The 19,908-nt window shown below is 49.5% G+C and overlaps 2 protein-coding genes and 1 long non-coding RNA gene across 16 annotated transcripts in view; 2 read left to right on the top strand and 1 right to left on the bottom strand.

The window, feature by feature from the left end:
• LOC101323812 (non-selective voltage-gated ion channel VDAC2) overlaps positions 1 to 6,938 on the top strand; it is an 86,711-nt gene extending 79,773 nt beyond the window's left edge. For all 5 annotated transcript variants that reach the window (XM_073793413.1, XM_073793412.1, XM_073793414.1 and 2 more), the window contains 2 exons: positions 2,743 to 2,800; positions 6,368 to 6,938. In XM_073793413.1, coding sequence (XP_073649514.1) covers positions 2,743 to 2,800; positions 6,368 to 6,459 — 150 coding nt within the window. In that variant the 3' untranslated portion in view covers positions 6,460 to 6,938. The remainder of the gene's footprint in view (positions 1 to 2,742; positions 2,801 to 6,367) is intronic.
• A 2,451-nt stretch (positions 6,939 to 9,389) lies between these two features.
• COMTD1 (catechol-O-methyltransferase domain containing 1) lies at positions 9,390 to 11,419 on the bottom strand. Of its 2 annotated transcripts, none has more exons than XM_004317081.3 (7): positions 11,287 to 11,419; positions 11,001 to 11,128; positions 10,661 to 10,766; positions 10,453 to 10,571; positions 10,290 to 10,344; positions 9,895 to 10,028; positions 9,390 to 9,642 (listed from the first exon to the last, which is right to left on the bottom strand). In XM_004317081.3, exons 1-7 carry the CDS (start codon positions 11,378 to 11,380, stop codon positions 9,490 to 9,492), a joined length of 789 nt encoding a protein of 262 aa, XP_004317129.1. In that variant the 5' UTR covers positions 11,381 to 11,419; the 3' UTR covers positions 9,390 to 9,489. The 2 variants fall into 2 exon arrangements, 1 of the variants encoding a protein (XP_004317129.1); XR_012326575.1 differs by having other exon boundaries at positions 9,509 to 9,642; positions 9,789 to 10,028.
• Positions 9,984 to 19,908, top strand: part of LOC109550132 (uncharacterized) — a 154,313-nt gene continuing 144,388 nt past the window's right edge. For 7 of the 9 annotated variants that reach the window (XR_012326581.1, XR_012326584.1, XR_012326579.1 and 4 more), the window contains exons 1-4: positions 11,511 to 11,688; positions 13,273 to 13,365; positions 15,023 to 15,081; positions 17,259 to 17,305. This is a non-coding gene — a long non-coding RNA (uncharacterized lncRNA). Of the gene's footprint in view, positions 10,124 to 10,730; positions 10,967 to 11,510; positions 11,689 to 13,272; positions 13,366 to 15,022; positions 15,082 to 17,258; positions 17,306 to 19,908 lie in introns of those variants that run through there. The other 2 variants (XR_012326583.1, XR_012326580.1) reach the window with 2 other exon arrangements.

Here is a 19,908-nt window from a genome sequence, read left to right as displayed (position 1 = left end):
GGCTTAGAATGGGATTTTGGTTGTGGGACTTAATCTTTGGGTATATTGGATTGTGTTGAATATTTGAACTGTGGTTCACACAATTCCCAGTTTACACACAGATTGGGACTAGAACTCGGGAATGCTGCTTTTTTTTGTTGAGACAGAGATGTTTGCTATCCAGGCCACAGGAGTTTGTTTAAATTAACTTCAAAAGTTGTTGAAGTAGTGTGGATAATAACTATGAGGGCCAAGCCTGTCCAAGCCCAGGGAAGCCAGTATTTTGGGCCCTGGGCAGTTCGCATTCTGGTTGGAAGGTGATAGTACTTTGTTAGTTTGTGTTTGTCTTTAATGGTTTACAAAATATCTTCAGATTTGATCTGAGCAGCCAGTGGTACACATGCTGTTTTGCAAGTGAAGAAACCAAAGCTTGGAGAGAGGAATGACGTAGACCACAGCTAGGGAAGGAAGGAAAGAGAGGTAGGGCCAGGACTGGACTTGCATGTCTTTTGATTTCCCTTCTGTCTAGGGTGACTAGGTAGCTCATCCTGCTTTGCCTGGGACTATCCCAACTTTAGCACTGAAAGTCCTGCATCCCAGGAACTCCCTCCCCTCTATTGTGGGTTGGTTGGGTTGCATGGCCACCCTAGTCCTGTCCTTATACTCTTTCTGCTATTTCTTCCTTCAGTCATAGTGGATTGTGGTAGGGGGGAGTACAGTGTCTGAGGGTATAGAGCGCTGGCTCCAGTTTCAGGCAGATCAGCAGCTCTTCCTGTGTGTTAGTTGCTTACAGGTCAGGCACCGTATGTACTAGAATGAAAGAGTTAAACCTTCCGTGAGAGTTATTTCTGTTACATAGTCATCTTCATTCCTGAGGACGATATGTTTTGATAATTTAGGCAGTTAAGTTTTAGCCCCATTCTTGTTTTAGCTTAGCAGAGTTGTAATCAGAGAGAATGAGAAGCACCCGGAATGCTTTTCCTGTTGGCAAGGCAGTGATTCATTTATTTTTCCCTTCTCTATTTCTGACTACACTGTAGCAGTAAAATCCTCAGGATTCACACAGCACACTGTGCTGCGGTAGCTACATTGCTATTCTCTTCAAATATATGTCTATGGCACCATCACAGGTTTAATGCCAGCAGAAGATGCAGCTCTCTCACAGTCTAAAATGGGAAGGCAGCTTGGGACCTGTGTGCCAGTGAGTGACTTCTGGGGATTAGTTTGGAAAACTATTGAATATTTAGCATGGTCTGCCTAAGTAGTGCTGCTGTTACCCTAATCAAGCATCACCCAGGAAGCATTGCATAATGCTCCATTAGTTTCATGGTTGACTCCTAAAATAGTAGGAGCTATTTTATTGTTTGGGGCTCTTAATTTGTTTGGCAAAAGATGGTTGCTAGTGGGGCATTCCTTCCTTAGACAAATAACTCACATGGTCATTGGTGGCTCATGAAGACTTGGCTGTAGTGCCAAGTGAATACAAGTTTTGTTTCTGTGACTTTTGCCTGTATAGTTGGATCATTTCTCTCTCAATTGGGCTGTTTTGATATACATTACAAAAGAGTGTAGACATCAAATCATTTCCAAGTCTGTTTTTTTTTTTTTTTGCAGTACGCGGGCCTCTCACTGTTGTGGTCTCTCCCGTTACGGAGCACAGGCTCCGGACGCGCAGGCTCAGCGGCCATGGCTCACGGGCCCAGCTGCTCCGCGGCATGTGGGATCTTCCCGGACCGGGGCACCAACCCATGTCCCCTGCATTGGCAGGCGGACTCTCAACCACTGCGCCACCAGGGAATCCCCCAAGTCTGTTTTGATCCCAGAGGCTGTTTGTTACCTTTTTATTACCATAGCACTCAAAATGCTGAAGAGCAAAGTTACCTGACTAGGCAACCTAGGCCATGGAGAGCAGGGTGAGATGCCCCCATTTACAGCCTTAGGCCTCTGGTATGGCTTAAGTGATATCAGTAGTGGGAGAGAATGGAGCTCGAAGCTTCTCCTGACCATGTCTTCCTCTCCAGGATTCCTTCCAGCCCTTGAAAGTCTGTGACTAAAATCCTAAAATATTAGAATTGTACAAGGAGGGAAGGGGTCTGGATTGGTAAATGATGCCCCTTTGGAACGCCTTCTTAAGCACCGTCTAGTTATATACAGCCAAGACTCAAGGGCATTAATGAGAGGTGTGAGAAAGTGAGGTGAAGGAGTTGTAGTCAGTCTCTTTCTTCAGAGGAAGTGCTTGTCATTTGGAGATTTAGAACATGCATGGTTTAAATTCTTTAGGAATACCCCTGAAAGTAGTGTCGTAGTCACAAAATTAAACTATACATACACATGCCATACTTTGAGGGTGGTGTGTGTGTCAATGTCATGTAGTTAGTGAGCCTGGTGAACTTCCATTACCCACATTCTGGTATGGTCTTATGTGCTAGATTAGACTCAACAAGGACAGTTTTTTTTTGTTTTGTTTTTGTTTTTTAAGGACAGTTTTTATGAGAGTGCTTAGGCTTTTGTGCTATATGGACAGTTTGGGGTCTGTGGACACATCCCAAAAGATTGCAAGAGTTTTGTGTCCTGCTGACAATTTGAATTTAGTGGATGAGGATTAAGTGGCACCTAGTTTTCGCTTAGCTTAATACAATATTAAATTTTATTAACTCTTGTGGAAAAGTGAATGCGTCATAATTGTATGATAGGGAAACACCCAGGGGCTTTGTCCCTCCATTCAAAAATTTGTCTTACATTTGTTTTTGCATTTTATCTTAGGCAAAAGTCAACAATTCTAGTTTAATTGGAGTGGGCTACACTCAGACTCTGAGGCCTGGTAAGTATTAAGGATTGTTCTGATAGTGGTTTCAAAATTAGTTTCATTTCTTAGCTTCTTTTTATTTATTTATTTTTTAAATGGAAACTTTTGAGTTTATGCTTTAAAAGGCAGTATTAAGAGAATGAAGACATACCATAGACTGAGAAAAATGTTTGCAAATCATACAAAGGACTTGTACCCATAACATGTAAAGAACTCTTAAAACTCATTAATAACTATGACAAACATCCCAATCAAAAAATGGCAAAAGATTTGCAAAGACATTTATATGAAGACATACAAATAGCTAATTAGCACAGGAAAAGGTGCTCAGTGTCATTAGTCATTAAGTAACTGTAAATTAAAACCACAGTGAAATACCACTGCTACCCACTAGAATCGATATAATAAATCATTAGAAAATAACAAGTGTAGATGAAGATAGGGAGAAGTTAGAGCCCTCATACAGTGCTGGCATGCACATAAAATATTACAGACACTTTAGAAAACAGACTGTTAGATTTTTTTTTTTAAATAGATCTTTCTTGGAGTATAATTTCTTCATAATACCATGTTAGTTTCTGTTGCACAACAAAGCGAATCAGCCATATGCATACATATCTCCCCATATCCCCTCCCTCTTGAGCCTCCCTCCCATCCTTCCTATCCCACTCCTCCAGGTCATCACAGAGCACTGAGCCGATCTCCCTGTGCTATGCTGCTGCTTCCCACCAGCCAACTGTTTTACATTTGGTAGTGTATATATGTTGAAACTTCTCTCACTTCGTCCCAGCTTCGCCCTCCCACCCCATGTCATCAAGTCCGTTCTCTTATGTCTGCCTCTTTATTCCTGCCCTGCAACCAGATTCATCAGTACCATTTTTTCTTTTTTTTTAAGATTCCATATGTATGCTTTAGCATATGGTATTTGTTTTTCTCTTTCTGACTTACTTCACTCTGTATGACAGACTCTAGGTCCATCTACCTCACTGCAAATAACTCAATTTCGTTTCTTTTTATGACTGAGTAATATTCCATTGTATATATGTGCCACATCTTCTTCATCCATTCATCTGTCGATGGACATCTAGGTTGGTTCTATGTCCTGGCTATTGTAAATGGTGCTTGCAGTGAACACTGAGGTGCATGTGTCTGGTTTTCTCAGGGTATATGCCCAGTAGTGGGATTGCTGGGTCATATGGTAGTTCTATTTTTAGTTTTTTAAGGAACCTCCATACTGTCCTCCATAGTGGTTGTATCAATTTACATTCCCACCAACAGTGCAAGAGGGTTCCCTTTTCACCACACCCTTTCCAGCATTGATTGTTTTTAGCTTTTGATAATGGCCATTCTGACCAGTGTGAGGTGATACCTCATTGCAGTTTTGACTTGCTTTTCTCTAATAATTACTGGTGTTGAGCATCTTTTCATGTGCCTCTTGGCCATCTGTATGTCTTCCTTGGTGAAATGTCTATTTAGGTCTTCTGCTCATTTTTTTTTTTTTTTTGCGGTACGCGGGCCTCTCACTGTTGTGGCCTCTCCCGTTACGGAGCACAGGCTCCGGACGCGCAGGCTCAGCGGCCATGGCTCACGGGCCCAGCCGCTCCATGGCATGTGGGATCTTCCCAGACTGGGGCACGAACCCGTGTCCCCTGCATCAGCAGGCGGACTCTCAACCACTGCGCCACCAGGGAAGCGCTCCTCTTCTGCTCATTTTTTAACTGGATTGTTTGTTTTTTTGATATTAAGCTCCATGAGCTGTTTGTATATTTTGAGGTTAATCCTTTGTTGTTTCAATTGCAGATATTTTCTCCCATTCTGAGGGTTGTCTTTTTGTCCTGTTTATGGTTTCCTTTGCTGCACAAAAAGTTTAATTAAGTCCCATTTGTTTCTTTTTGTTTTTATTTCTGTTACTCTAGGAGGTGGGTCAAAAAAGATCTTGCTGTGGTTTATGTCAAAGAGTGTTTTTCCTCTAAAAGTTTTATAGTGTCTGGTCTTACATTCAAGTTTTTAATCCATTTGGAGTTTATTTTTGTGTATGGTGTTAGGTAGTGTTCTAACTTCATTCTTTTACATGTAGCTGTCCAGTTTTCCCAGCACCACTTATTGAAGAGGCTGTCTTTTCTCCACTGTATGTTCTTGCCTCCTTTGTCATAAATTAGGTGTCAGTATGTGCGTGGGTTTATCTTTGGGCATTCTATCCTGTACCATTGATCTATATTTCTGTTTTTGTGCCAGTACCATACTGTCTTGATTACTGTAGGTTTGTGGTATAGTTTGAAGTTGGGGAGCCTGATTCCTCCAACTCTTTTGTCTTTCTCAAGATTCAGCTGCTTCTTTTCCAAACCTTTCAAGCATACAGAAGAATTGACAGAAAGTACAGTGAACACATGTTTACCTTTTGCCACAGTTTTTTATTCCTTTCCTTTTTTTTTTTATGGTGGGCTGTTTGGAAATTGCAGCTATCATGACATTTCCCTAAATGCTTCAGCATGCATCTCCTCAGAATAAGAACATTGTCCTGCATAACCACAATACTGTTATCACACCTGAGAAAGTTAACAGTGATTCCATATTATTACTTAATATCCGTTCTCTATTTACTTTCCTCACTTGTACCTGAAATGTCTTGTAGTAATTTTTATTTCTCCAGTCATAGTTCACTCATTGCTTTGGTTGTTTGGTCTCTATAGTCTCATTTACTTTACATAGTATTTTTGAGCCTTGCTGTGTTTTCTGGAGCAGTACTTCTCAAATACCAGTGTGTGCATGAATCACCTTGGGAATCTTATTAAAATACATAGGTCTGGGGCGAGGGGTTCTGACTTTCTGACAAGCTCTTAGGTGATGCCAGTGTTGCTGGTTCTTGAACCACCAGTTGAAGAGCAAGGTTCTAAAGCACTTGGAACTTTTTCCCCAGACTTTTTGACTGTTTTGAAACCTAAAGAAAAGAATGGTACCACGAACACTCATACCTTCCCCACGTTGACCAATTACTAACATTTATTTTGTTTTTATTATCTCTCCATGTCTCTATACATAATCCTTCTTTTCTTTTTTCCCCACATATCCTTATGAATTATTTAAATGTTTTCCAAGCACATAGACACATCAGCCCTAGGATACATATCATGAGAGTAAGACATTTTTAACTGCATCATTATAAAGACATCATAACTATAATACTGTTTTCACAGCTAAGGAAATTAACAGTTTGAAATTATACCTAATATATAGTATATATTTGGATTTCTGCACTTGTCCCAAGTGTCTCTTAATTGTAGCTTTTCCTTTCCAGGATCCAGTTATGGTTGTCATTTAGTCTGGATAGTGTATTGAACATGATTGTATTTTCCAGAGCTGTTTGAGCTTTATTATGAAGTTCTTATGCTCTGGGACTTGATTCCTTCCTTACTGTGGATGTGCAAATGAATTGTCTGGTGTCTCAGATACTCCCAAGCGCCCTCTGGTGGCTGGCACTAGTAGGTCATCTGACAAGCTGAGGAAAAGTGACAGGTTGTGGCGTGACTGCAGACTCCCATGAGGTGTTTCAGGCACTTGATAGTTGTCTGCTTTTGTTTACAGGTGTGAAGCTTACACTGTCTGCTCTGGTAGATGGGAAGAGCATTAATGCTGGAGGCCACAAACTTGGGCTTGCCCTGGAGCTGGAGGCTTAATCCAGCTGAAAGAAACCTCTGGGAATGGACATCAGAAGATTTGGCCTTAATATATTTCCAGTGTGACCAGCAGGCTTCCCCCCCACCCCCACCCAAGAAGGTGATCAAAACAAAGGATGATCTAAACAAGAGCTGTATTTTAAATATTTAGGCAGTTACTTGTTAGCTGGTTTCTAGTTGAATTGGTTATCTATCTAGTTACCAATGCTGCAGTCGTGCAGTCACCTATACATTATTTAAATGTATTTAACTGTTAAATGCGCTACCCACCAATAATGAAATAGACCTTTATGAAAACTGTGCAATTGTGTGCATGTTTGTTTTTATGTTTCTTTTAACATTGAATATTGCCATTGAATGAGATGGATCAGTGGATGTTTTAAGATGAGGTTAAAATTTTTTGTTAATTTCAACCATCATTAGAATTACTTTTGGTATCCCAAAACATTACAAATTATGAATAAAACAATAATACATAATTAATGACTCTTAAGTATTTGCAGAGTTAAAAACTTGGCAGCTAGGGTCAAATCTTCCTTGTTTCTAGCTAGTACTTTATTTTTCCAGTGAGCATTTATTTTGCTCTTTTCATGAATCTGTGCCACAGAGTCCTCTGACCCGAGAGTAACTCCATGAGATTTTTAGACTACAATAAAGTAAGAAGATATATGCCTTCATATCTTCAGTTTGTAAATTTGAAAAATTACATTGGATCATTGTGAACTCCAGGAAGAGTTAGCAAGTGATGAAAAAAGAGAAATGAAGGGATGGTGCTGAAGGTTGTATACACCCACCACACCCCTTTGGGTTATTGCTTTGGAAATGATCCAGGCCCTAGTTAGGTAGGATGGGACGAGGTGTAGGGAAAGGGAGTAAGGCGTAGACAGACAGTGTCAATACCCAGAGGGTCTGTAGAATGCAAGTGTATGGGCCCCAGTGAGAGGTCGTTACTCCTTTCTTTTCAGGCAGGCACTGAGAAGCTTGGGCCTAAGTTTGTGACCAGAGTGCCTTCAGGCTATGTGGCCATTGGCCTTAATCTGGACTTGAGCTGAATGATAGAAATTAATAGATGATTTGGTTGGAAAAGTAGGAAAGAGGAATTTTGATGGCAGAAGTGTTAGAAAGATACCATCAAAGGTTAGAGAAGGGTTTTGTTGAACAAATTCATAATACTAGATCTGTGGTATAGTTTGAAGTCAGAGAGAACAGATAAGAAAATGTAGTACTTACTTATTACCCAAAAAGTGATACATGCTGAAAATTTCCAGGTCAAGAAGAATCTGATGAGAGATTAGCAACCCAAACAAGCTTTCCATACAGGTGGAATGGGGGGCACAAAGGCCCCTTCTGATCTGTTTGTCCTAAGGGACTGGCTGGAATGGCCCATGGAATAAGACACATAACTTAATGGCAGTAAGTTGGAATTTGAACCAGTTTGTTTGAATCAGGCAGGACCTATTGCTAGGTAAGAAGAAAAACAGGAAAGGCTGTCTGCAAGCTAGGTATGAAAGCAGCTCTTGTGTTTTCAGGATACTTAAGAGTAAAATGGACCTATTCACCCATGTGCTTCTTATATACTTTTATAAGTAGGAGAGAGAAGGATAGTTTACAGCCAGGTTCCTGAGGGTTGTCTGAAATGCAAGTATATATCCCAAATACTGTAGGGTTATGAAAGCTGCCAGCTGTGGGCTCATGGGGCTCCTGTGGCCTTGATATGTTAGAAATTAATAGATGATTAATTTATTAATCAGCAGCCTCCAGGTTCAGTTCCACCACCCAGGCCTAACAGATGGTGGCAAAACCTAATTCTAGGCTGATGCCATTTCTGCCTGAGGCCTGAGGCAGTGTTGGTGGAAAGGACACTTCATATCTGAGCCTGATCTTCATTTGTGGTGTGGAGATAAGATCTTCCTATGGATTGTGGAGGTTTAAACCACAGAGTGAAGCACCTGGCTCCCTCTCCACCTGGGCTCATAGGCTCATAGATGTTTGTGTTGGAAAGCTTAACTTTCTCTTCATCTTCCTCTGGGGAACTTGTTAAAAATTGCCTCCTACCTATTGGCCTGTCTGCTTCACACCTCTGGCCAGTGATCCCACTCAGTGTCTCATGTTCTTCATGGACTTCATGGGGAGGAGAGGATACATACTCCAGTCAACCTTGAGGTCCTCAGGCCTAAGTCAAGTGGCCTGGTCTCAGGTGATGTTGACCAGGGCCTCCACTGCAGAGGTGAGGCCAAGCTGACAGTTCTGTGACAACTGGGCAAATGGCCAGCAGAATTGGCGTAACCTACAACACTTACACGGAGCAAGGCCCTTTTCCTGCCATCAGATCCCAGATTGGTCTCCACCGGTTCCAGCTGCACTGAACAGGAACTTTAGTCATTTGCCCTTCTTAGGAAGAGGTGTCAGAGGGAGACCACAGGGGCTCTACCAGGTTTCCAGCCCTCAGGTCCTGTGGAGGCAAATCTCCACAAGGAGCTGGGGTTTCTGACCAACTGCATGTGGGCAGGTCAATTAAAACTTTTTTTTTTTGCGGTACGCGGGCCTCTCACTGTTGTGGCCTCTCCCGTTGCGGAGCACAGGCTCCAGACGCGCAGGCTCAGCGGCCATGGCTCACGGGCCCAGCTGCTCCGTGGCATGTGGGACCTTACCGGACCGGGGCATGAACCCGGGTCCCCTGCATTGGCAGGCGGACTCTCAACCACTGCGCCACCAGGGAAGCCCCAATTAAAACTTTTGATAATCCTGCTTCCAGTCAGCTGGAAGCTCCTGTGGTCAGGCTACAGCCCTGGTGCCAGAGTGTCCTCAGGAGTGTGCCAGGGAGGGGATGAACATCTGTGGCCTCAAGGCTCCCTTTTGTTGAAGATGTAGCCAGTGCGGGGCCTTCACTCCCTACCCCACTTCAGCACATACGGAGGCTCAGAAGATCGTCGTGTCCCAGGCCTCACTTTATTGTCAGATTTAAAACTCGGTGTCAATGGCTGGGGGTCCCAGGGCCCCTCCCTTGAGGCCACTCGGTAGGGGCCAGCCCTAGATCTTGAAGGCTAAGGTGAGGCCGTCGCCCAGGGGCAGGAGGCTGATGTGGACCCTGGCGTCCCGCAGAATGCGCTCATTCAGGTTTCGCACACACTGGGCCGCCTTGTCCTGCGGTTTAGGCTGCAATACCTCTCCACGCCACAGGACCTGCGGAGGGGCGGGGCATCGTGGGGGCGGGGCCTGGGGGGGGTGCCTGAGCAGGAGGCGGGGTGAGAGCTGGAGACCCAGGACCTGAGCAGGGGAAAGTGGAAAACCTGGGGACTCAATTCGAACACCTGGGGGCAGGAGCTTACGTGATTGTACTAGGCGGGGCTCTGGGGCAGGGGGCGAGGAGGAGCCCAAGGAAAAGACGGACCCAGCTCAAGAGGGTCTTTCTTCTCTCCCGGGGCTGTCCCTTACACTGAGCACAGCGAGGACACCTCCGGGTCGCAGCAGCTGCAGGCACCGCTCGTAGTAGGCGGTGCAGTTCTCCTTGTCCGCATCCACCACGGCCAAGTCGAAGGTGCCGGCCTCGCCCGCTGCCAGGAGCTCATCTTGCGGGGGAGGGAGGGGCAGATGCAGCTGAGTCCGCAGGCCCCAGCGGCCGGAAGACCCCGCCCAGGCCGGCCCAGGCGCTGTGACCGTTCAGGTACTTGAGGGCCCCTGCCTGCCACTCTGCATGTGGCTGCGTACCGGGTGGCGGGGGGGTGGGGGCTGTCATTGCCTAAGCCCGCCCGTTGGACCGGGTCACTACCTCGCGCCGGGTGGTCCCATTTGGGAAATGGCGCCAAGGCCCTTTCCGCTCCGTTGCTCACCCAGGGTCTCCAGAGCGGGTTTCAACCGAAGTTCGATCTTGTGCTCCACCTCGGCCTGCGTGCGAGAGGAGCGGGGTCAGAGTCAGCATGTCCTTTCTCCCGGAGCTGGGAGTGGCCGGGCTCCAGGGTCCCGACGAAGGCCTCAGGTGTGTGGGGCACTCACCTGCCTCCACAGGGGACGTCCCAGCTCCGGGGGCCCTGCGTCCACCTCGCAGGTCACCACGCGCCCGGCCGGGGGCAGCGCTAGGGCCAACGCTAGGGCCGAGTAGCCTGTGAAAGTGCCTGAGGACGTGGACACGGACAGGCTCAAGCCAGAGTGGGGCGACGGCCCGGTGACTCCGGCCCCCAGTGACCCCAGCCGCGTGCCCTACCAAGGTCCAGTGCCTTCTTAGCCTTGATGAGGCGAGCCAGGTTGGCCAAGAGCTGGGCCTGCTCACAGGTCATCATGGAATCCCCCTGCGGCTGCTCCAAGGTCAGCTGCTTGCGGGGAGGAGAGGGTCGCACTAGCCCTGCCAGTCACCCAGCTGAGCCCCAGGTTTAGAGCCCCCAGAGGCGTGGCTGTGGGCGTGGCCCAGGGGCGGACCTTCATGGAACGCCCAACCATGCCCGGCCTGCGCGGACGGGGGCCACCGACCAGCCCAAGGTCACGCAGCCACGTGGGTCCCTCCCGGCCCGAGGTGGGCGCCCGTTCCCGCTTCCGGCCCTGCTGACCAGCCGCAGGCTCCGCAGCGCCGGGTGCTCCCGCATGGAGCGGCTCAGCAGATACTGCCACAGGGGGCTGTCCTCAGGGGGCAGCAGGCGCTTCTCTCGCCGGGATCGCCATGGAGGGAACCATCTCCCTGCCGGGGAGGGGTGGTGCTGGGTCAGGGCCTGGGGCTCCAGGGCGCCAGGGGTGAGCCTCAGCCGCAGCCAGCCTCGCGGGTTCACGGGCTCTGCTCCTGCGTCCGCCCGCCCGCGGGGCCTCTGCCGAGGATGCCGAAGGCCCGGCCCTACTCACCCAGGAAGAGGCCGCTGGCGAAGGCAGCGGCCAGCGCGGCCGAGCCTAGGGCCAGCGCGGCGGGCACAGAGAGCCGGGGCACGGGCTGGGTCATGGTTCGGGCAGGAGGCAGCGGCGTCCAGGTCACTTGCGCTAGGGCTACTGGGACCGCCCTGGGACCCGCGGGCCCTCGCGGCTCCAACTTGCCCGGGCAGTGCCCTCGGAGCCGCGGCCTCGACCACCATCTGGCGGCCTCATGGCCTTACTGCAAGCCCCGCCCAAGTGGGTCAGTCGTCATCTAGTGGCCGCTTTCGGAACTGTGCCGGCGGCTATGCTGCTTCCTCATCGCTACCATTTTTGCTGAGAACCCCCAGGGGCATATGGGTGGGCGAGTAGAACGTCGGTATAACAGGATACTAACAGGTACAAATGATAGAAATTAAAGGAACCCTGGGAGGGACCGAGAGGTTCAGGGAGGGCCTCTTGGGGGAGATCACCAAGGATGTCAAGTTGAAGGAATGTATGTTTGGGGGAGTTGGGGTTTGGGAGCCCTGGGTCAGATCTGGTTGATGGGGTGCTGAGACAACACCCTTAGTTAGAATCATGCTCTTGGGTACCAGCTAGGCTTGGGTGTGAGATCTTGGGCCCATCAGTCTCTGAGCCTCAGTTTCCTTTGTGTAAAACTGGGACCACTGTCGTACTATTAATGGCACCAGATCCCATAGCCTGGCACACAGTAGCTGCTCAAGAAGTGGCAGCTGCTGTTATCATAAGTTGAAGATATCTTGGGGAGGAAAGATCAGAGGGCAGGTGAAGTCCCCTTGCAGGGCTGTTCCTCAGGGATGCTATCCAGTGAACAGTGATGGGAACACTGACTGTGTGCCGAATGGGGCGAGGCGAAAGAAGCTGTCCTGGCTTGTGTTAGTGAAGCTGGGCTCAGAGACCACAGGGCACAGGGAACTTGTGTGTCCCGGCTTCACAATTTTCTCTTCTGTAAAATGGGGTTCTTAACAGTCCTGACCTCTTGGGAGATGAAATGAGAAAATCCAGGTGAAGGATTCACACAGGGCCTGGGACTTAGTGGGCTATAGCTGTTACATTTAAAAGGAGCCAGATTCCATTGGCCGTTGCTCCGTGGCTGTCCCCTGACACCAGCCTTCAGCAACCACACTGGGCAGACTGGAGTCCCACCGGGGGCTTTCTAGGCGAGGCTCAGCCCCAGCAAGGCTCAGGGACAGGCTTGTTGGGGGAGGTTGGTGAGGGAGCAGTTTGGCTGAGACTGAAGACAGGGTGAACTAAAGAAGCCCGGAGCTCAGAGCCCGGGACTGACCGGAGCTGCGGGAGCTCTGGGCCCGCGGGAGGCCACGCAGGAGCGTGGACACACAATGAGCTCTTCTGACCCGGGGGAAACCAGAAGTGCTTTCATGGTTCCTCTGCTGAGACCCTTCCACCAGGCCAGGCGGCACTGGGGCGCTGGGCTCAGCCGGGGCTGCAAACTGGCGCTCTCTTTCCTGTCTGGGGGTCTGGGTTTGGGCAGGCCCCCAGCTCACACCAGAACCTCCCTCCCCCCACCTGGCTTCAGGCCGGAGCCCGTGGAGGTGGGAGGCGGGCGGGGAGGGGAGGCATGTCACCATATATCCCCCTCAGATTAAAAAACTAATTTGAAAAGATTAATGTATTCCATTCTTGTTACGCTGGCTCTGATACCTCTGGGCCTGCGGCTGCTCTGCCTCCTGATTATTGAATTTTTATGGCCTGGTAATTAATTGCAGATTCCCTGTTTTGTTCTATTTCTTCTTCTCTGACATTTTAATTTCAACAAAAAGCAGTGGTCTCCATGCAGGTTCTCTCTGGAGATCCTAATGGTCTATAAAACAGAATGACTTATAGACGTGGCACCCACTTCAGTTGGCGAGCGATTGTTTGAACCCTTGCTGATCACGCAAAATTTAATTTTTCCACCTCCCTCCCCCATTCGCTACTCATTTCTTGTCTCTTCCATTACAGCGCCGGTGTCTCAGTTCGCAATGAAGGGAGCAAAGTGTCGCCTCCGAATCTGTTACAGGGCCTTTTCCTAGAAGACCGGGGGCTGAAGACAAAGTAGGTTTGGGTTCTTTTCCTTGGAGGTGGCCCGAGTGGCGGCGGTGGAAGCTGGGCCTCCCCAGAGGGCCACGTGGATGTGGGCAGCTGTCTCCAGGGGTGGGGGAGGATCATTTCTGCCTCTCTCAATTGCCCTTTTGGCCAAGTGCAGCTGCCCCATTAGGCACCAAGGCACCTGCTGGTCATGAGGGCAGAGAGGATGCATGCCCATACGTGCTGTTGGGTCGACACCAGGAAGTCAGGGGGTTTGACCCCTGCCAAATTCTTAGCCAGACTGGGTCACTGGAAACAGCTGTTCACAAAAATGGATCTGGTAGAGGCCCCTGAGTTACTAACCTAATACCCCCAACCCCTACTTCTCCCAGCCCTGCTAACATCATACAGGCTGGGCGCCTTCCCCCAGGATCCCCCCAGGACTGGGCGGGGTAGGGGCAGAAGAGTAAGGTTATGGAGTCAAGTTGGGCCTAAAGGATTAGAATTTAGATATCTTCAGGGGTCAGGCAGGCAGGTGAGGGGAGGGCGGTAGGAAGCAGTGGGGACTGTGGTGTTCCAGAACTGATGCCCCATCAGGTGTGGCGGCCCCTCAGCTCCCACTCATGTGGCCATGTGGGAAGAAGAGCATATTGTGGCTGGAGCTTCGATTTTTCAAAAGAGGTTGGAAATCTGGCTTTTAATGTGAAATCTCACAATTTAAAACACTTGGGTTAGACTTTTTTTTTTTTTTTTTACGCTCCATGTCAGCAAAACTGAATACATCTTTGATCTTTGTGTCTGACCTGGCCCATAGGACAACTGTTTCTTCTGATTTGGAGCATGGGTCAGAGAAGTTAGGACATAAGAGTGGAGTCTGTTGGGGCCAGAGAGGCCTCACTGGCTGGCTGATCACCCCCAGTCCCCGGGCCCTGCCCCAGGAATCCTCCTCCTACCTTTGGGCCCTTCAGTCCCCTTCCTGCACTTGTGGGCTCTTCCCCGGCAGCTGTGGTTCTCTCAGAGGTGCCTGTGAGCCTCTGTCCAGGGCTTGCCTTCTTTAGGCCTCCTGTCTCCACAGACAAACTTGCAGCCTGGAGTCTGACCACATCTGGGTGAGGTCTGCCGAGCTTTTCACCTAAGACTTCGGGGGGCAATGCTGTGACTCTAGTGGCTCCGGGGGCCGTGGTGGGCCGAGTGGGCTGATGCAGACAGACCGTGAATCAGGAGCTTCTGGGACCCCTCAGATGAGCGGGGGAGGACAGGGGCCACGGCCTGCTCCCGCCTCCTCTGTGCTGAGATGCTGTGGAGCTGGCACTGGCAGTGCCCTGGCCTCTCATGCCTCAGTTTCCTCATCTGGACAGGCCGAATGGGAAGTGACAGCATGGGCTCCGGAGTCTGAGGGACTTGGGTTCAAACATTGGTCCACCACTCACTTTGTGGCTGTGTGAGCTCCGAGTTTCTCAGCTAGAAAAATGGGGATGATCCTTCTGTCTTAGTGTTCTGTGCTGTGTAATGAACCACCACATGCTGAGCGGTTTAAAACAATGCCATTTTTTATCTCGTGGTTCTGTAGGTCAGGAGTCAGGCCAGGCCTGGCTGATCCTCCGCTCAGGGTCTCACCAGGTAGAAGGCACCTCGAATACTTCTGGTGTTTCAGATCACTCTGCCTTCCTTTTCTGCTTTTCAGGGCTCACGTGATTCCAGGGGACCCACCCGGCTAATCCAGGATAATCTCTCCATTTCAAGGTGAGCTGGTTAGTGACCTTAGTTCCATCTGCAAAGTTCCCCTTGCCACCTGAGTTGATGACCGAGAGAGTAACATTGGTGGTAGAGATCATAGGAGAGTGGTCAAATTCTGCCACAAACTGCAGCCTCTCAGTGTGGTTGTCAGGATGAAGATAACCCTGCCAAGTTCCCGTCCCCCCTCTTTGAGAACCACGCTGTGAGGTTTTTGGTTTGTTTTTATTTTTGGCCGTGCCACGTGGCGTGCGGGATCTTAGTTCCCCGACCAGGGATTGAGCCTGGGCCCCTGCATTGGGAACGAGGAGTCTTAACCACTGGACCACCAGGGAAGTCACATTAGGTATTTAAATACAGAGGATTCCCTGCTACTGCATAGACAGAATGGGCAGTGGGCATGTTCCTCACAGCCACCCTCTCAAGAAGCTAGCATTGCCCCCGTTTTCCAGATGTGCAAACTGAGGTTCCCAGATGTCAGGTGACATATAAGTGGCAGAGCCAGGTGTGAACCTGTCCCTGTCTCAGCTTCACATAAGAGTTTGTCATCTCACCACTGGCCCAAGTCCAGAGCTCCTATATCCCCTGGAAGTTCATCGAGTTCTCTTGAGAGGCTTCCACCATGTGCCAGAGATTTACCTGTGATCCGATTTCTCTGGTTCAACTCAGGTCCTGGCATTTGGGTGTCTCTGGGATTCCCCAGTGGATGACTTAGATGTGTGTTTCATGGTGTCACCTGCTCCTTTTTTCTTCTTCTTCTTTTTTTTTTTTTAATAAATTTATTTATTTGTATTTATTTTTGGCTCTGCTGGGTCTTCGTTGCTGCCGCGTGGGCTTTCTCTGATTGCAGTGAGCGGGGCCTACTCTTCGTTGCGGTGCATGGGCTTCTCATCGCGGTGGCTTCTCTTGTTGAGGAGCACGGGCTCTAGGTGCGTGGGCTTCAGTAGTTGTGGTGCACGTGCTCAGTAGTTGTGGCACACGGGCTTAGTTGCTCCGCGGCATGTGGGATCTTCCCGGACCAGGGCTCGAACCCGTGTTCCCTGAATTGGCTGGCAGAGGCTTTCAAATTCTTAACCACAGCGCCACCAGGGAAGCCCTGCTCGTTTCTTCTTGATGGGATGGGCAGGGTGCCACTGTCAAAGCCACTCCTGGGCATCATCGCTTTTGCCAGACACCTCAGCTGACACTCAGGAGCCGTCAAATGGTCAAGACTTCATGGGCGTCCCTTTGAGAAATAGCAAAGAAAGTTCCCCTGCATCTCTTCTCTCTCCTCCTTGAGACACTGGCCTACATTGTGAATCCTTCCTTCCCCAAAAGAAGACAAACACACACGTCCCAGCCTCCCCTGCAGGTACCAGACCTGATGCGGCATGTGAGTCCATGGTTGGAAGGAGAGTGATGCTGTGTCGCACCCACGCTCTGGCCCTCCCAGAGTCAGCTGTTTGCCACAGAGTAGACTTGGCTATTTGCAACAAAGTGGATTCTGTTATTTGCAGCAAAGTGAAGTCTGCTGTTTGCCACAAAGCAGCTTCTAGATTTGCAGTTAGGAGTGCTGCCTCTGTGGGACCGATTCTCCCACCTCCAGCACACAGTGTTACCATCCACTGCAGAGCCAACCCCCTCCTTCTGCTTTGCCAACAGGAGCCCAATATTGTTCAGGCGACAATGTGCCCAGCTCTGGGGGATGGACTGTGATCCCTCTCAGGCTGTCACAACCCCCCTCCCCACCCCAGTCCCTTTTTCAAGATATCCAGGGATATCTTGCCAGGGAAAAAGAGGTGCTTCTCAGGACTTTTTATTCCCTGATAATAAGAAATCCCCTCTTCTTGCTTAGCCTTTTCTTACCCTGAATAGGGTTGTGTAAAGATGAAATGCTTGGAACTTTAGCAGCCATCTTGTGGCCCTGAGGCAACAAGGTTAAGAATTAAAAAAAAAAAAAAACAGTGAGGATGATGATGGTCCTTGAAGACATTATCTAGACATTAAACCACTCCCAGCAACTGTTTACCTCTAGCCTCCTTGTTATGTGAGAAAATGGAGCCCTTTGTGTTTAAGCAATGATTAGCTATTTATTCTTTATTGAAGTTCATAGCATTCCTAACTGATACAGGCACTCTAGCAGTGTGGTCTGTGCCCAGGGGTGATTGAGAGTTGGTGCTGAGATAACCCCTTTTGCTTTTTTTCAGGTTGAGTGACAGATTCCACACTGAACTCAAAATCACGCTCTCCAAAGGTAAGGCCTCGTTTTCCTCAGGGGTCAGTTTTCTCCCAGGAGATGCCCTATCCCTCCCACGCCTGACGAGTGGAAATGCCAGTACCGTGCACCCCACCCTTGCCCTGCTGCAGACTTGTGTCTCATCAAGCCTCCCCAGTCCCTGGTGAGGCAGGCATGATCACCCACTCTTTACAGACAGGGGACATCTGGGGTCTCATAGGCAGGATGTGGGGATTGTCTCCAGTTCTGTATGGCACAAAGCCTGGGGTCTCCCCACCCCAAGGAGAGTCTCTCTATTTGCATCAGAGCCAGGGGTGCAGGGGCTTCTGGGACAGTGGATGACCAGACAGGGTGGGAGCTTCTGTGCAGCAAGCTGGGTCCAGGTTGGGGAAGCCCACGACCTCCCAGCATAGCGGTCAGGTTTCTGCTGCAACATTGCTGTGTGGCAGCCCCAAGTCTCAGCAACTTCCAAAATAAACACCTACTTTTCTCACTGCTGGGTCAGTGGATCAGCTGGGCTATTTCTGCTTGGGGTTGTGGGTCCAGATCATTCTGAGACCAGCAGCTACCTGGGGGTGCTCTTTCCCAGGGGACAGCATGGGGGCAAGAGGCCAACCACACAGGTACTTTGAAAGCCTCTGCCTCAGTCAGGTCTGCTCATGTTCCAGCGGCCCCAACAAATCACTCGGCCAAGCTCTGCATAGGGGGCAAGTGTGTGTACTCTGCCCTCTCTATGGGGTGGCACTGTGAGCTCACGTGGCAAAGGGTGTGGCTGTGTAGCCCTATTATGGGTCAGGGAGAGAAGAGTCAAGATCAGCAGTTCAATCTACACACAGATCCCAAGGGCCCCTGGGTGTCCCCAAAGCCGTGGGTGCAGAGATCCCCACAGGGCAGGGCCTCAGCAGGGGCAGGAGGGCCAGGGCCCCTGCCTTGTGCCTGAGCTGAAGATTCCCCAGTCTGTTTCTCAGAGGAGGAACTTGGAGCTCTGGGAGTCAGAGTGTCACCTGAGGTTGCAGGGCAACCTCCTGCCTCTGTCCACCTCACTGCCATCCTGAACCCAGCGGGGAGGGAGCAAGGGGTCAGGCTCACCTTCCCTGGGTTCAGCCCAGGGTGCCTACCTCCCCGGGGAGGACAAGCCCCTTTCTTTTATCCCCACACTCAGCATATGCCCATTTTCCCCCGAGACACCAGGACATGGAGCCTGGAACTCAAGGATTCCGATTGCATTGCATGGGAGACTTCTCAGTGCTTGTTTACTTCTGGTGGCCCCTGAGCTGGCCTGGGGACATATTTTGTTTGCCTCCATCAGTATTTTGTTTATTTGAATGGAGCCAACACTAAACCATCAGAAAATTTCACATTCAGATTTGATTTCCATTTCTTTTGAAAGAGCAGCAGATTTGACAACACTGGGCCCATTTTTTTTTTTTTTTTTTTTTTGCGGTACACAGGCCTCTCACTGTTGTGGCCTTTCCCGTTGCAGAGCACAGGCTCCGGACGCGCAGGCCCAGCGGCCATGGCTCACGGGCCTTGCCGCTCCGCGGCGTGTGGGATCTTCCTGGACCAGGGCACGAACCCGTGTCCCCTGCATTGGCGGCGGACTCTCAACCACTGCGCCACCAGGGAAGCCCCCACTGGGCCCATTTTGCTGCAGGGCAGGTTGGCTGGTGCTGTGTGGTTCCCCCCCCATCCCCCACGGGTCATGTGCCCTTGCCCCAGTCCCCACTGCTCCCTGCTGCCTCAAACCCAAAGAGGTTCCCTCATATTCCACATTGGTCTTTGAGCTGCTGGTGCATGAGCTGTAACCTCTGGTTTAATCCACTCCCCAGAGGCCCAGAGAGGAGAGACACCTGCCCAGGGTACACAGCCCATCTCAGGCTTTTGTTTCTCTTTCTCGCTTCCTGAGTAAGAACTTCACCTGGATTCCAAAGAGCAATCCCTCTTGTGGGCTCCAAACAAGGATCCCAGACTTTGCCGCCCACCCCAAGCAAAACTGTTCATGTCATGGTTGAAACTCAGAACACCTCTGGCGTTGCTACCCTGAGAGCACAGCCACTTTGAGGGGAAAATCTAGACTGAGATGAGCTTTGGGAGATGTTACAGGGACCCAGGTCTCTGAGTTACATAGGGAATCCCCCTAGATCTACAAAAATGAAATACTAACGGCTGATATTTATATAGCAATTACTGTGTGTCAGTCACTTCAATTACTGTGTCAGTATAGCAATTACTGTGTGTCAGTTAAACTTCATTTAACTCACTTAATCTTCACATAAACCTTGTAAGGGGAAAGGTACCATTTTTATCCCCATTTTACAGGTGAAGAAGCTGCAGCACAGAGAGGTTAAGCAACATTCCTAAATTTGCACAGCTTATAAGTGGTAAAGTTGGGATTTGAACCCAGGTTCTCTGGTTTCAGGGCTTATAGTTCTTAACCACTGACATATCCTAGAGGAAATACCTACTGAGGTGGCCACTTTTCCTGTAATAACTCATTTCACCCTTGGACTTGCCCAACAAGGTAAGGTTGAGTTTGGCTGTGAGAGACAGAAAAGTCCAAAAAAGAAGTTGGTTTCTATTTTATACAGATGTAACTTGGAGGTTGTACGGAGCCTCCAGGG

Source organism: Tursiops truncatus, chromosome 16 (genome assembly GCF_011762595.2).
Source record: "Tursiops truncatus isolate mTurTru1 chromosome 16, mTurTru1.mat.Y, whole genome shotgun sequence".
NCBI lineage: Eukaryota > Metazoa > Chordata > Mammalia > Artiodactyla > Delphinidae > Tursiops > Tursiops truncatus.
Note: the sequence above shows the minus strand (reverse complement) of the source record. Positions and strands in the feature narration are given on the sequence as shown.

What these genes read in the sequence shown, in the direction of transcription:
- COMTD1 (XM_004317081.3), bottom strand. Translation starts at nt 11,380, where the DNA reads ATGACCCAGCCCGTGCCCCGGCTCTCTGTGCCCGCCGCGCTGGCCCTA. An exon ending in CGCTGCGGAGCCTGCGGCTG is followed by an intron (nt 10,767 to 11,000) that starts GTCAGCAGGGCC and finishes CCCCGCAAGCAG; the next exon opens with CTGACCTTGGAGCAGCCGCA. An exon ending in TAAGAAGGCACTGGACCTTG is followed by an intron (nt 10,572 to 10,660) that starts GTAGGGCACGCG and finishes CCACGTCCTCAG; the next exon opens with GCACTTTCACAGGCTACTCG.